Genomic DNA, 15,603 nt, shown 5'->3' on the forward strand with positions numbered 1-15,603 from the left:
AATCAGAAAAGTGGTACAAGCCAAGACTATTGTATGAGAGTAGCAACACTTTCATCCGTTACCACAGATATTGATTTGGGACTAATCGCTATCTCTTAGATGGAAGCAATGCACTCTCCAATAGTCGAGATCTGTCCTGGCCACGTCCTTGCGAATGCTGAGGATAGGGAAGGATGGTTAGTTGGACACCTACTCAAGAAAGATGCAGAGAACTCTACGACCTCTCATAGGTGCCACGGGAGGTTTTTGGATTGTTAGTATTGAAAGTTATAACAGTAGGAATCGTTCTGGTAGAACGTGAAACACAGAAAGAACTAAGATAGGAATACAAAGTAGGAAAGGGACGAGCTTGGAATTGAACCCACGACCTCCTGCTTATAAGGCAGAAGCGGTAGCCAGTAGACCACCGATGCTCGTTAACTATAGTTTCGTAGAAAAATATATAAAGCTCTTTTAGTGGAATGTATTCAACCGTCTAAGACGAATTAAGTACTCTCCATTTAATTCCACCAGTTAATTTTCGTTATCTTTGCAGATACGTATTTCGACCACAACTGTGTGGTCGTCTTCAGTGTCTCGTACACGGAGAACCGAAACAACTCAAAATTGAGTCTTTTTCACTCAACTTGACAGCAAAGTGCAACAACTCAAAATTGAGTTATTCACTAAGTACTCAATTTTGAGTTATTTTAATAAAACTTTGGTTGGGTGATTTTTACTTATAGTCAATGAGTCGACTCTGAGTGAAAATTACTGAAAATCTGGTTTTCACGGTAGCAAATTTTAGGCGAAATGAGGATTTGTTTCGTATACATACTAAAATCTATAATTATGTATCATCATGTTTTTAATTTTTTATTCAAACTAGGGGAACAGACGGCTTTGGCAGGTTTTGTTCTATTATTGGCAGGGGGGTTTTTGTCGACCGAATTTTATGAAATTTGGCCACAATATTCTTTGATATGCAAAGAATGTTTGGGCCAAATTTGAGCATAATCAGTCATAAAAAAACCCCTGCCAATAATAGAACAAAACCTGCCAAAGCCGTCTGTTCCCCTATTTTAAAAATAGAAAAACAAACATATAGTAATGACATATTGATTATGAATGACTTCATGACAGGATCATTAACTGCAAGATGTGTGCCGTGTCCTCTGCTGTCACGATCAAATACTTGATGGAAACAACGTTTAGAATCTGTAAAAAGAAGAAAAATTGCCGAATTACTCATAAAAAAATCCATGAAGAAAATTGTAGGTAAATTTGGATACGCCACCGAATGCAGGTGTCTTTATATGTAGTTTGAGGTTAGATTCCATAACCGCAAACATTTATAACTAATAATTTACCTGGGATATCAGGTATTTACATGTAAAAATTAGTTCTAATAACGTCGTACTTACCTTGCGGGATATGTGAAAAAATCAAAGGGAACGTCCACAAATTACGTAACGCTTAGAGGGGGGAGGGTCGATCGATCGACGATCCATACAAAATTTTCAGAATCTTCATACAAAAAGTGTGACATAGGGGGGAGGGGGGGTTGAAAAAGTCCAATTTTTGCGTTACGTAATTAATGGATCTTCCCAAAGAGGTGGTTTCCGCGGTGATTTCTTGGTGATTGCCGGTAAAATAATTATTCCTTCCTAAAACTGTACGCAGAATAAATTAGTAGTTCATATATTGATAAGAAACTAATTGTAACTCACCCGTAGTGAAGTATCTTCCTCGAAACCTTGCATTTCGTTCCATTTAAGGCAAATTTTCACACAATTATCAATTTAAATTGAAATTTAAGTTCGAAACTTCATGAAACGAATTGAGCGTCGGTTAAAATGGTTGTAAGTAAATTTTCAGCCAAAACAGTGTTAAGTGCCAAAACTTAATTTTGGATACTTACATATAAACAAAATTACTAAGTGGAAAGTGTTGGGGGTAAACTTCGAAATTAAGTATAAATCACCCAACAACCAAAATAAAAATATATCCAAAATGGGAGTGTTGGCAGATTTCTCAAATTTGAGTAGTTTCACACTTGATTTTGGATAGTTTCGAATCTCAGTGTACATGACTCGACTTGAGTCAATGGCAAGTCGAGTCAAGTACGAGACACTGAAGACGACCACACAGTTGTGGTCGAAATACGTATCTGCAAAGATAACGAAAATTAACTGGTGGAATTAAATGGAGAGTACTTAATTCGTCTTAGACGGTTGTTATAGTTTCGTAAATATTACATCAGTTGTGCTGAACTTACAAACGCAGTTGTATCGTTGCGATATTTTTTGAAGATCAGTCCTATTGTTGCGGTATTGCATGTAATTTTTATGGAGATCGATACCATAATAATAGGACCTTAGCACTACCGCAATAATAGGCTCAAAGCATTCAAACTTTTAATGAAAAATGTTGATTTTACATCATTTTGAACAGAATTTTGTTAAGCAATTATGCTGTGTTAGTCGTTAATTCGAAGAGTTTTAGCGTATCCACAATTGTTTTTAATGCTACCTACTATATCCAGAATGGACTATTTTGACACTACCGCAACATTAGGACATACCACAACGATAGGACGTTTTACCCTATACAATCGCTTAACGGCCTTTGGATAGCGCATCTTTTGGTTACATAAGACGGTTGATAGCTTTATTTTCAAGCATATTACAGTCGCCTCTCCACATCTCGATATTGAAAGTACCATCGAGATAGGGAGAGATCGAGAAATGGAAGATAAATTGAAAAGGGTACTAGATCCAAAAAAGCTAGTTGCTAAGAAAAACGACAACAAAACAAATGTCGTTTGCTGTTGTTGATGTGTTTGTTATTGTCCAAAGATGGTCTAGTAGCCCAAAAATTTGAACATATCGACATAAGGAGAGTGAATCCTGAACACAAAATAATCAGAACACATCGAGATAGGGAGGTTATCGAGCACAAATGTATGTAGATTGAAGGGACTGAGGAAACCATCGACATAGGGAGAGATACCGAGATATAGAACATCGAGATGCAGAGCGTTTTTTCCTCACTAATCATATTCCATATGTCAGATTTGCGGTGACTCAAGCCGAGCCCACCTGGAGTAGAGTCGTGCGGTTGCCACGCAGGAGTTTCGCTTCGATCATCTTCAGGATCCGTAGTCGTGACTCGCAAGCTTTCTTGACTATCTTACAGTGCGGCTTTAACGTAAGGATTCTGTCCAGAGTAACGCCTAGCATCATCAAGATATCGACCTTCGGAACGGGGGATCGATCAATGGTGTTGTTCTGCGTTGGCTCACGATGTGCATTTGGACTACAACAGAATGTCTACGACTTCGTCGCTGATATGGTGCATCCCACACTATTCTTAAACTTATCCTTGACTGCCACATGTAGTTTCTGGTGCAAACCTTCCCCACTTGCCCTTCGCACTAATTCAAATTCTTTTCTCAAGGTCTGGAGTCGGATGACTGGAGTTGTTGAGAGCGAAGACACTTCTCCATCGGATTGCCTTTTTCGCTTCGGGGCACCACCACGAAGCCGCTTTTGGTCCAATTTTGCCGCTGGTCCGTGGTATGGATTTTATAGCTCCGGCTGTAATTTTCTCAGTGAAGCTGCTTACGCCCATTCGACACCTGGCCGGTTTGTTTCTGCCGGGAGCCGCTCATACAACGGCCAGTTAGCTTGGTCGTAGAGCCACTCCTGGCGCGCTGTCCGTTGAGTCAACCATCCCTGAATGGAAACCGTGATCGGGAAGTGGTCGCTATATCGCCAAGTGATCTTGCGTTCGCGCACGCACATGCGTCAGTATGTCATCGGCCTATGAGTAACGTAGAGTTCCTGCCGACGAAATCTGGTGCACCATGGGGCAACGGTTTGGTTGCATAAAAACTGTGTTTTATTTCGTAGTTGTGGCCAACATAACCCAGCCACCTTCAGCATGGTCTTGCTTTGTAGCTGAGCATTTTACCGCACGGCTAAGGAGGTCGTGGGTAACACGGTCTTTTTCGGTGACGGGCTAGGTTCTGGTGAGATCGCCGGTTTAGTGTAATTGCTCTTCTGATGTCGTCCGCGCTTACTTTCCTGGGGAGTTGTTCCTCGATCGAGTGACGACGCCTGTCATTATGTGGACTGGTCGTCGTTCATGGCTATGGTGCGGTTTTTCGTGGCTGATTGTTTCGTTTTGTCTGTGGTTTCGTAGTCTAGTTTTGGTTTTACTTTGCTACCATGCTGCCGGATTTTTATTTGGTTTATGATTGAAGTCATTTGATCGATATGTTCTTCCTTCCGCTTACTTTATTTCTGCATCGTCGTTTTTCGTCATGGCCGCTTCAAGCTCCATCAGCTTCTTCTTGACCCACGCTCTGCTGTGCCGCTGCTTACGCGTAACTATTTTCTGGATGCTGTTCCACGCGTATTGCAGCCTCCGGAAAACTCAAATTGTTACGTACTTTGAATTAAAGTAATTTTTTTTTTATAAACTTGGCACTGACGGTTGTCGGTCGGTGGTTTATATTGCAGCTCTGGCAGGACCAGGACCAGATTTATGGGGGGGGCCGGGGGGGGCCGGGGGGCCGTGGCCCCGGGCCCCCACAAATCTTATGTACCAAAACCAACCTTTTTTGTTCATTTTGGGGCCCCCACATACCGTCGGCCCCGGGGCCCCCTTCCGGTTAAATCCGGCCCTGGACAGGACGGTGCCTTATCGCATTCTGCTCCGTGGAAATTATTGCAGGAGTTTAAGCAGCAACGTTGCGGTCCGGGCATCGTGCACGAGTGAGGTCGTAAGTGAAACATCCATAACATAGCATGACATTCGGGAAGTATACGGACGTACCCGAATTCATCAAAGTCAACGCAGGCGTATTTAAATACCTTTTTACGTTCTACACGGACGACTTTTTTGTTGATAAGTTCCATTAGAATATCCTTTTATTCCATGAGAATCAGCTCAAAGCAGAAGATGACACAACTGCCAGTGTTCAGATTTGGATGGGTAGTTTGGTAACTTGGGCTGGACCGCGAACGCACGGAGTGTATTTTGTGCCTTGTGCTTCCGTTTTAGCACTTTCGATCGCTCCGCCGGCACATGCTTCAACCGATTTTCCATTGATAAATAGGTTGATCGGCAGTGCTGCACCATTTTTTAGCGGTTAGCTGGAGAAACGTTAATTCACCAAACTTATAGGTTGGCCAAAACTATTCTATTGAATTTTGTTATTTTTATAATAGCCCGCAGGAGATAACTTGGCTTGCATACAAGTTTTTGAATGTGGTTTGCATAAAAGTCAAGTCGAGTCAAGTACGAGACACTGAAGACGACCTTACTGTTGAGGTCGAAATACGTATCTGTCAAGGTACAATTAAGTGGTGGAAATAAATGGGATTGTACAAACTCGTCTTATGACAAGTGAAGACATTCCACTAAAAAGCTCAACATAATTTTCTTAAATTTTTTTTAGGAAAATCATTCTTATTATGATAAAATCACTCAAAATTCGTCACATTTCAAAGGATTAGATGTGTGTTTACCATTTTGGACTCATCATTGATTTTACGACATTCGTTAAGGTGTATCTCAAAATCTCGACGTGTTAGAATTAATCTGAAGATATTATTTGGTCTTGAGGATAAAATCTTGTTGTGCTGTATAATTATTGTAGTATAAGATTGCCGTGTTAGAGCGCCGTGCCGAAGCATGATAGCTTGCTAGAAATACCTGCTATTTCTCTGTATACAATAATTTCCATTCCTAACTTATCTAACAACAATTAGAGCGCATGAGTCCTTTCAATTAGATCACAATCTGGAGTGACAAGTTCACCAATAAAACAGTTGCTACATAATACGAAGTGATCTTGGCACAGTCAACCCTCCGCAATAATTGGTTATCGTTGAACCGAATCGACACGAAAAATTCATAAGCTACTCAAGAGGTTGTCGATGAGCCAACGCATGGTTGATGATGATGATGACGAAAGCAAACCCCAACATGAAAGCAAACAGCACTTGAGGCAAACTTTTTTAACGTATTTTTCTCTATTTTCCTTCTCTGCTGCTGCTGCTGCTGTACAATATCTTCCAGAGAGTCAATCGCTGCCGCCCGTCACTGCTGCGATCAGTCACGAGTTTGCAACCAAGATCAGCGGACGCATCTTGGTGTTTTCCCAATGAGCTGACAAAAGCCTTCGATGCCTGAGATAATCTGATACGCGTTTCAGTCGTGGCGTATATACATCCGTTCATGAGTTTGATAAGCTGAATCGGAAACCGGAAGCGGATGAAGATCGAAACATACTTTTAGTGATAGTTCTATGCGAAAAGTATCAGTGCAAGAGAATAGTTTGGCGTGGTTAAATTCCCATTATTTGCTACATGTAGCAGCGTATCCGGTTACGGCTGCAACAAGTGGTGTGTATTTTTATCACAAGTCGTCAACCCGGTGACGATCGTGTGTGGAAGCAAGAATCATCCAGGACAAGTGCTATCGTAATCGTTAGTGATCGGCGAGCGTAGAAATGGTTATTTCGAAGATATGCTGCATTGGTGCCGGGTACGTGGGAGGTCCCACGTGCAGCGTGATGGCAATGAAGTGTCCCGACATCAAGATAACCGTAGTCGATCGGAGCGCCGAACGGATTGCACAGTGGAACTCAGATAAGCTACCAATTTATGAGGTAAGTCCCCAACTTATTACCTATACCGCTTGAACTGTTTGGTTTATAATTGAGGCCACCTCCAAATCGTTTATGAGTAATGTGTTATTTTTTACTGCCGTACGGATCAAACCGTACGACGACGCTTGACATAGGCACAAAACACAGTTATGCCACGTATAACAACAAAAATCTCCCCAGAAAATGATTGAAGCCAGTGATGAAGTTAGTCGCACCATCAGAGCGAAATTTAATCTTTTGTTTTCATCTTTTGGATTGCATATCCATTCGGATTCAACCACCCGTCTCGAATTACGCTCTTCTTGGAAACAAAGTGGTAGGTAAAGGGAATCATCGTTATTATAGTTGGCATACGGCAAATACTGCACATGTGTCTTATCAGCACTTCTGTGCTTAGAAACTGTCGGTTTTAAGTTTTGGTTTATTTAGGTATCTATATGTTTTCCATTCCACCGATACAAATTCTTCTATATAGAGCAGTAGGCAACAAATTTTTGATTGTCTTCAACACCAACATGGTCGGTGTGTAACGTATTTTGTTTTTCATCTATATTACAGACAATACTTTGCTATAGCGGTGCATACCTTGTGATTATTTAATTTAAAATAAATAAAAATTAAAAAATACTTTTCATTTGTAGCGGCTTACATTTGATAAATGGAATATAAACAATAATTATGTAGAGTTCATATTGTGATATGTAATTCTCTTGTAGGGGAAAGTGGAGAAAGATCGCCATATGGAGCAAGACAGCCAACGTTGATTATGACTTAAGTGAGCATTATATTTACATTATTATTACGAGGGATGGTTAACAATAATGTAAAAGGGCTATATAACTGAAAAACGCACTTTGACAACCTCACTTGTTCTTGAAATATTGATTTTAAGATGGTTTAGTTGAAATTCGAATTTTCTTATAATTTTGTAGTTACATAATTTAAGGTTTGAAGTCAAAATTACTAAATTTTCAGCACAAATTGATATTTACCAAGGCTTTTATATAACTATAGCCTATCTACATTAATAATTTGAAGAGATTCACAATAATTATGATTAATAGGATTAAAATCTTTGGATACACGTCGACTTGGGGCGGTATTGCCAACTGTATTAGGAACAAGGTCATCTCCAGGATTAAGAGTCGCCTAACCTTTAAATGCATTTCAAAAATCATCAAAATAGTTTCATCAAAATAGCCTGAATCAGAAATGATTTAAACGACTGATATGGTTTTTGACCCTTCCTTCGGAAGTGTCTATAATTTCACTTTGTATGCGTTACGCAGGTGTGTTACGTATTGATCTATCAAGAAATCTCGTGAATTATTAAATAAAATGTATGGTATTTTAAACAAATACACTTTGACATTGAAAATATAATTATAACAAATAATATGACATGGAATTATGCCTATTTTTCTGATTTGTTTCAAAGAAATAAATGATTTTAATTTAGGAACATATAGAAGCATGTACAAAAAAATCTTCTCAGAAAAGCAAAAAACGTAAAAATTGAAAGGGATTTCACAAATTTCTTCAGTAGAAGCTAGATAGCAAATGTGAGCATGTTTTGAGACACTAATAGATCACTTGTATGCATGTATGTGTGCGTATGTGTGCAAATTCTGAAATTTACTACCATAAAAATCTCGCTCATTTTTAAGGTATTGAACAAGTTTAGTTTTACCAAATTAGGCATCCATAAGGCGGAATATATGTTATTATTGAACGCTATTGAGTTTCGCTTAGATCAATGACTGATTTAGTTAGTTCTGGATTAATTAATATCGAGGTCTCTGGAAATTACGAGTACAATATATTAAACCACCGTTACGATAGTTACTAACCATGTCACAATAGTTATTCAATCCGACGAGCGCCTTATAGATAGGCAGCATGAAGCACAGTACGTTATCATTCGTTAAGTTGTCATTCAACCCATGACATCCGCCTTTGGGTAGGCAATTATTTTGTCAGCTTCACGATAAATCACCGTGGGAAGCTGAGTAGTTTTATCTCGGTTTAAATACTGGAGTCTGGAAAAAATCCTTATAACTAAAGCCTCAAACGCAATACAACGGAACGGCGACGGAAACGGAAAATTTGACAGTTAGCCCATATATTTTCTGTCAAATTTGCCGTTCCGTTGAATTGCGTTTGGGGCTTAAGGAAGGGTCAAAATCTCACTGTAGGTGGATTAATCTGGGTTTTAATCGTAAAAATTAGCTTTAGGCAAATTCAGATATTGTCGTAGAGCCAGAGGTCAACAAATCAACATGGAATACGACATTTTCAAGCGAAACATCATTTGAACATAATCCCTAGAAGTGCAAGGAATGTGTCACCCGTTCTAAATAAATTCAGCACACTTTTAATATAATTTTTGGTCCTCGATCATCTTGCCCCGAATGGGGTGGCCTTGTCGCCCCATATGATAAATATAGGCATCATAAAAATATGTACCTCTTTTAAAACCAGTTTATAAGATAATGAAACGTTTTAATCAGTGTTTATTGATACTTATGTCAAAGGCATTTCATCATAAAGATGTTTCATGGACAAATCCGCAGAATTCGAAGGAGTTTCACTATTCTAAAAAGATTATCGCTTAGAGTGACCATCTGGCCCCACTTTCCCCTATGTCAAATTTCTAAAACTATTTTGTTATTTGATTTCACGTAAAAAAATCAGATCTTAATTGAATTTGTGCAAAATTATCTAAATATTCTGAAAATATATATAAGTTTTACAAGTGAGTTCAACGCAGGTAGATGCAAATAAAATAAAGTTTTTTTAATTACATGTGGAAGTCGATCTTGGAATCGCGCTCGTACGTGAACAAGAAGCAGATCAGAAGGCGGACAGGACAAATTACAATTCTGTTATTATCAACGTAACCCAGGTCAGCTGGCTAACAAGCGTACTTTGAAATATTACGAGCCATTCTCCTTTAAGAAATAAGATCATTTATGACACTAAAAGTGATTAAAATGAAGGTTGATGTACTGACGACCCCGATACATATACAGTAGGGTGCCAATGAAAATTACATTTTCGAATTAAAAAAAACGACATTGCTCACAAGTTTCAATACCCTAAAATATGCAAAATATGACCCCATGTCAAATTTGAGCTCAAGCGGACATGATTTAGGGGTGCCTAAAATTCATCAAAGTTTTAAAATTTTTACCCATGAAATTTTTCCCAAGTAAAAGTCGAAAATCGAATTTTTGTTTTTGATGCCAAATGACTTAAAAATGCATGAAACGTCGAGATCTGACGATATTAAAAAAAATTGGAAAACATTTGTTTTGTTTCTTAGAACGTTTTTGGGGATTGGAAATTTTTCAGCTGATGAAAAAAATTTTCATCGAATTTTTACACCGGACGATACGCAAACGTTTTCGTAGCTAAAAATATCCCCCTATGCAAAATTTGAGCTGAATCGGACATGATTTAGGGGTGTTCTAAATTAATCAAAACTTATTTTTTTTTGTTTTTTGATGCCAGAGGACTCAAAATGCATGACACATTGAGGATAAATTAAAAAAAATCGACTGTTTTGCGACTTTAAAAAAAAATCTTTTGGCGAAAACAATTTTTCATCGAATTCAAAACCCGGATGTTACGCAAACATTTCCAAAGCCCTAAAATATGCCCCTATGCAAAATTTTAGCTCCATCGGACATGATTTAGGGGTGCTCAAAATTTTGCTATCAAAATTTTTAATTTTTTGTAACTTGATCTTTACACGTTGTGTTTTGAATTCATGCGGTACCGCGTAATAATAACCGCGTTAAAATGAACCTCAGTGTAATGAACATTGCCTACCAATCTGATAATTTTCTCCGTAAATCTGATCTCAAAAGTTTCCAAAGTCACAAAAAATTCAAAATTTTTATTTATTTTACAGATTTTTTTGTAATTTTTTCCATTGTTCATCTGTCAAAATCACAGAAAATCAGTAAAATTATTTACCGAACAGTTCTGCTGTTGAGATTTCGGTAATATTTTACCGAATTCGGCGATTTATTCTAATATACTAATATACTTATTCCACAATATGAAAAGTTATATTAGTAGCAGAAACTTTACTTGGCAATAGAATCAGGTTGTTTCAAGACATGGAAATGCGTTTTGTAGAATTTGTTTTTTTACCTTGTTGGTTCCATCACGCTTACTTCAGTTCACCCAAATATGAGTGAAGTGTACCTAAAATCCCCAAAAAGTGCACATACGCAGATATGGGTAAAGTTGTAATTACCTATATATGAGTAATCTGACTTAACCTCGAGTTTACCCATATATGGGTACTTAAAAAGGCACGATTATAGGTTAATTTTACGCAAATTTGGGTAATGTTTTATTCTTTTTTATTGGATAATAATATATTGAAATTAGAATTAAATCAAATAAATGAGCACAATACCATCCAAATTTATTAAATTATTATAACAATGACAATCATTATTCATTATTTAATTTTTTTTAAATTGATTTAAATTTCGCATTGGTATGAAGGATTTTTCATCCGGTTCCTCTTACCGTTACGTTCATGACTACGAGGATTATGCTGAGAAACGGCTGCTTCTGTATAACAATCTGCGAACCGCGATCAAAAGGAGCCACAACTGTTTGAGTACCGGTGAGCCTCAGGTATTACACCCTCGGCCCCGTTGGCATACCAAGTGCAGTACATTTACGGTTGCTGTATTGGCAGAAATGGAAGTTTAAGGAATATTCCAAGGAATAGGCCCATTCTTGTTTCGACGACGTTCGTGTTGAGATACATGATCGTTGTAATTATTGAAATGATAACGTTTAGATCTCGGCAATACTAAGATACATCCCGTGATCGCTGCCACTACGTCGTTCTCTGCCCGGAGTTGGATCTTTAGCATAACTTAGGCCTATTCCTCCTAAACGACGTACTTCCATTCGACCGCTTCCACTCGACCCAGTATCAGCGGTTCCACCACCAGGTCCATTAGCAATACAATTGCGTCCATAACTGCTGTACCGTTTTTACCTCCGACGTCATCTTCGTATGCGGTGTCTTCAGTTCTACCCATCGTCATACTCTTTGGATGGTGCCGAAGTAGATAGAATAGCACGATCCGCGAAGATTACAAACACAAACTCGGGATGTGGGTGAAATCTGATTCTATGGTCGTTTCTGCCCCTACAAGAAGACGGAGATGAAGTGTTATTGTAATGATTAGTGTCAAGAATTATTTCAACTTACAGTTTGACAGGTTGCTTGCAAAGTTTTCTGATTAGACGGGCATCGCTGGCTTGCAAATCAGGTTGACCATATCTGTTTGAGTATCCGTGAGCTGGATGTCATCTCGTTCCGGCAGACTGCATTTCTACAAGATGGAAACAGGAATGTTTTTGTTGACGTTAGAGGCATGGATAATAATTGAAACTTACCTGTTAACAGGATATGGGGCTTCCACAACAGGTGTACGCCTCCACTGCAGCTGGATTCGTTGGTGTCGATGATGAACGTGCTAGATGCTAGGCCACAGAACACGCTGGACTTCATCGAAGATGCTCCGGCCAATTGAAAGAACCCGATGAATGAACTTCGGTTCTTGCCTCCTGATGCAACAATCAAATTGGATGTGCCCGTTGTAGAAAAACTGTTGATTGAGGGATGAGTAGCAAGGAGGACTGGGATTCGGTTCCGCATCTTCGTGGGTCGCGGATATGAGCGTTAGAGACAAGATGGACTGGGTCGGGGTCTGCCCACCGTCGCATATGGCTGTGCTGTGACACCAATCGCAGGAAAGATTATTCGATACCTAGAATTTATAAAATATTGATACAGAAGATGTAATATTATATCATCGGAATTAAATATTTACTTACATTTATTGATCCACAAATCGCCGGAACGGAACAGTTTCCAAATTTTATCTCGGAGCACGGATTGTGTTCGGAGCATGACAACAACAAACAGCAACAAACAACAAAGTCATTTTTTCACCCAAATATGAGTAAATTTATTTACTCATAAATTGGTAAAGTCGCCTCTTCAACATTATGGGTGAAACATACCGATATTATCAGTATATTTTACTCATAATATGAGTGAAATTTGCAATACCCAAATATGGGTAAATCAAGTACTCATAAATAGGTAAATTGATCTAAGCGTGATAGTGCATGAAACATAAACAGTTATCACGTGCTACACGGTTAGATCAGACAACCCAAAATGAAGTTCAAACAACTCAAAATTAAGTTCATTTCACTTAATTTGGACCGTTGGTGGGGGAAGCCAATTTTGAGTTGGATGGCCCAACTCGGATTTGAGTAGTTTCCCTTTGATCCCTAGTGAAAAAGTATCTAAATATTAAGTTGTTTCCACCTAATGTTAAGTTCAAATAACGATCATTCAGTAATTTGCATTCGATCATTTAGTAGTTTGTCAATAACACATTCCAGAGGCTGAATTTCAAATTATGTTGTATGGTGGACTTCTAGTGCGAAGGTTTTTCTACAACTCTGTCTAATGGTTCGTTGTTTGAATTCCACTAGTAACGGAGTTATAGCTATAGTTTCAGTAACTTAGACTAAATGATAACAAAATTCCAATCATTTAGTTCAAGTAACTGCAACTAGCGCTCTAATTCCGTTATTAGTTGAATTCTAATAACGAACCATTAGACAGAGTTGTAGAAAAACCTTCGCACTAGAAGTCCACCATTCAACATATTTTGAAATTCAGCTTCTGGAATGTGTTATTGACAAACTACTAAATGATCGAACGCAAATTACTGAATGATCGTTAACATCCTTGTATTACAAAGTATATGTAAAGGCAATATGTTCGCTTCAAAAACGAACTTTTTATAGGAGGCCCGGAGACCCATAGTGTTATATACCGATCCACTCAGCTTGACGAATTGAAGTGATGTCTGTGTGTGTAAATTTGAAACTTTGGTGAATTTCTGGTAAAAATTTCGAACATTTATTTTATGGAAATTACAATGGCTTTCTTACAAAAATAGCATTTTTTTTGGTGGGAAATTCAAATAATTTCCTGTGAAATTTGAATTTGCATTAGAACTCCCGAAGAAATTACCGTGAAATTTACGAACCCATTTTCCCATGGACATTTCGAAGAATTTCGAAAAAATTCCTCGCGAAAATTCCGCAGAATTTCCAAAATAAAGAAAAAATCCCCGAGGACTTCCGAGATAATCTTCAAGGGAAATTCTAAAGGGTTTCTGGCGGGGAAATTCCCTTACAAGTTTCGAAGAATGTCCTTTAGAAATACCAAATCCTTTTTCTTGGATATTTTAGAATGCTTCCTTTGTAAATTTCAAAGAACTTTCTGTTGAAGTTCCGTTCCTTGCAAAAAAATCCGGAAAAATCCATTTAAAAAAAACTAGACTTTTTAGAAACAAAAAGAGTCTCCGTGGTTTATGGACATTCAGTATTTACAGTGAATTTTGACATACACTGGGGTCGCTTTTTACACGAATAGATTCTAACAATAATTTCTAGTATGTATTGACCAGAAACAAGCCACGTAAAAAGCAACCCCATTGTATGGTTGCTTTTTAGTTGGGTCATGTAAAGGAGAAGTAAAGTAAAGGAGAATAACATGCTGAGAATTTGTGCAAAATATTGTTTGTGCCGGAATGATTTGAAATGTGTGGGAAAAGCAATCACCTTAGACTAAAATTAGTGCTGCACCTCGTTATTTCAAATCATTAAACAACTTTTTTAAACGTTGTCGAGCAAGGATAACTATTTTTTGAAAAGAAGTTAGCCTCGTTGGAGTGTCACATGGTATATTAAATTCAGGGATAGCTGCCTTCTGTAATAAATATCAAGCAATTATGCCGGTGTACGCACGGCATGCCGGGAATGGGGTAAGTAATATATTGGATTCAAACGTTACAAAAAACGCCCTGGTTCTTATCCTTAAGCGATTCAGCTTAAGGATAAGAATCAGGGCGTTTTTTGTAACACATTATTTATTTTTTGCGAAATTTCTTTATACGGCAATAGCACTTTGATGTACAAGAAAGGCAACATCTACATGTAGGATAGATATTTCCCATATTAGAACTTTGAAGCTCTTGTGTTTACTCAAAAATGCGATGCATCCTTTGGAAACGTATTTTTTATGATTTTTTTTTTGTTTCACTGTTGTTTTTAGAGTGGCTTACCGAAGCGCAAACAGCCTATTACTGAGTAGGGGAAAGGGTAAGATCGCCATATGAGGCAAGACAGCCAACGCATTATGGAGAATTCCCATACAAATGGGCGGCCAAAAATATTTTTCAATGAAAACTGTTTCTATGCTACATATATTATGTAAAGGAATATTTAAGAACCTTTTTTAACCCTTTAAGAGCCAGCGTTAACCCTTCAAAAAATGTCACCGCGAAAACATCATTTTTTTTTTAATTTTTTTTCGGTAATTTTTTTTTGTTTGTTTCCAATACAGCATACATAAAATAGCAAACAATTATATTTCTAGTGATAATGTTGTTCATTTTCTAATCACTACGAAGTATAGAGAATGAAAACCACAATTTTCAACAAAACTTTGATTGCAGCGTTCTCGTAAAAGCGCAAATATGTGCAAGAAAATTACTCACTGAAAGGTGATACTAGGGTTATATTTAAATCCCACATTTACAGATGAGGGGACATTTGGGGACATTAGGTTTGCGGGACCATTTTATAGCAAAGTATTATGATAATTTAAGTTTTTCTATTACAACTTTTTGATATTAATCCTCGTGTGCAAAACAAAACTAAGTATCGGAAAGCTAAAGTTTCAAGCTTTGAAATGGTATATGAAACCTTATATTTGGAGAAAAATTGACATTATAACATACAAATCAAAGTAAGTAATGATTTTTTATTTTTATCAGCTGTTTTCGCTTCGCCAGCCCATATCTTTTGACTGA

General features: G+C 37.8%; 1 protein-coding gene across 1 annotated transcript in view; it reads left to right on the plus strand.

Moving 5' to 3' along the window:
- Positions 1-15,603, plus strand: part of LOC134211307 (UDP-glucose 6-dehydrogenase) — a 42,684-nt gene that overhangs the window by 6,624 nt on the left and 20,457 nt on the right. Inside the window, exon 2 of the mRNA XM_062688050.1 lies at positions 6,070-6,661. Coding sequence (XP_062544034.1) covers positions 6,503-6,661 — 159 coding nt within the window. The 5' untranslated portion in view covers positions 6,070-6,502. The remainder of the gene's footprint in view (positions 1-6,069; positions 6,662-15,603) is intronic.

The sequence above is a fragment of the Armigeres subalbatus genome, chromosome 2, assembly GCF_024139115.2.
Source record: "Armigeres subalbatus isolate Guangzhou_Male chromosome 2, GZ_Asu_2, whole genome shotgun sequence".
NCBI lineage: Eukaryota > Metazoa > Arthropoda > Insecta > Diptera > Culicidae > Armigeres > Armigeres subalbatus.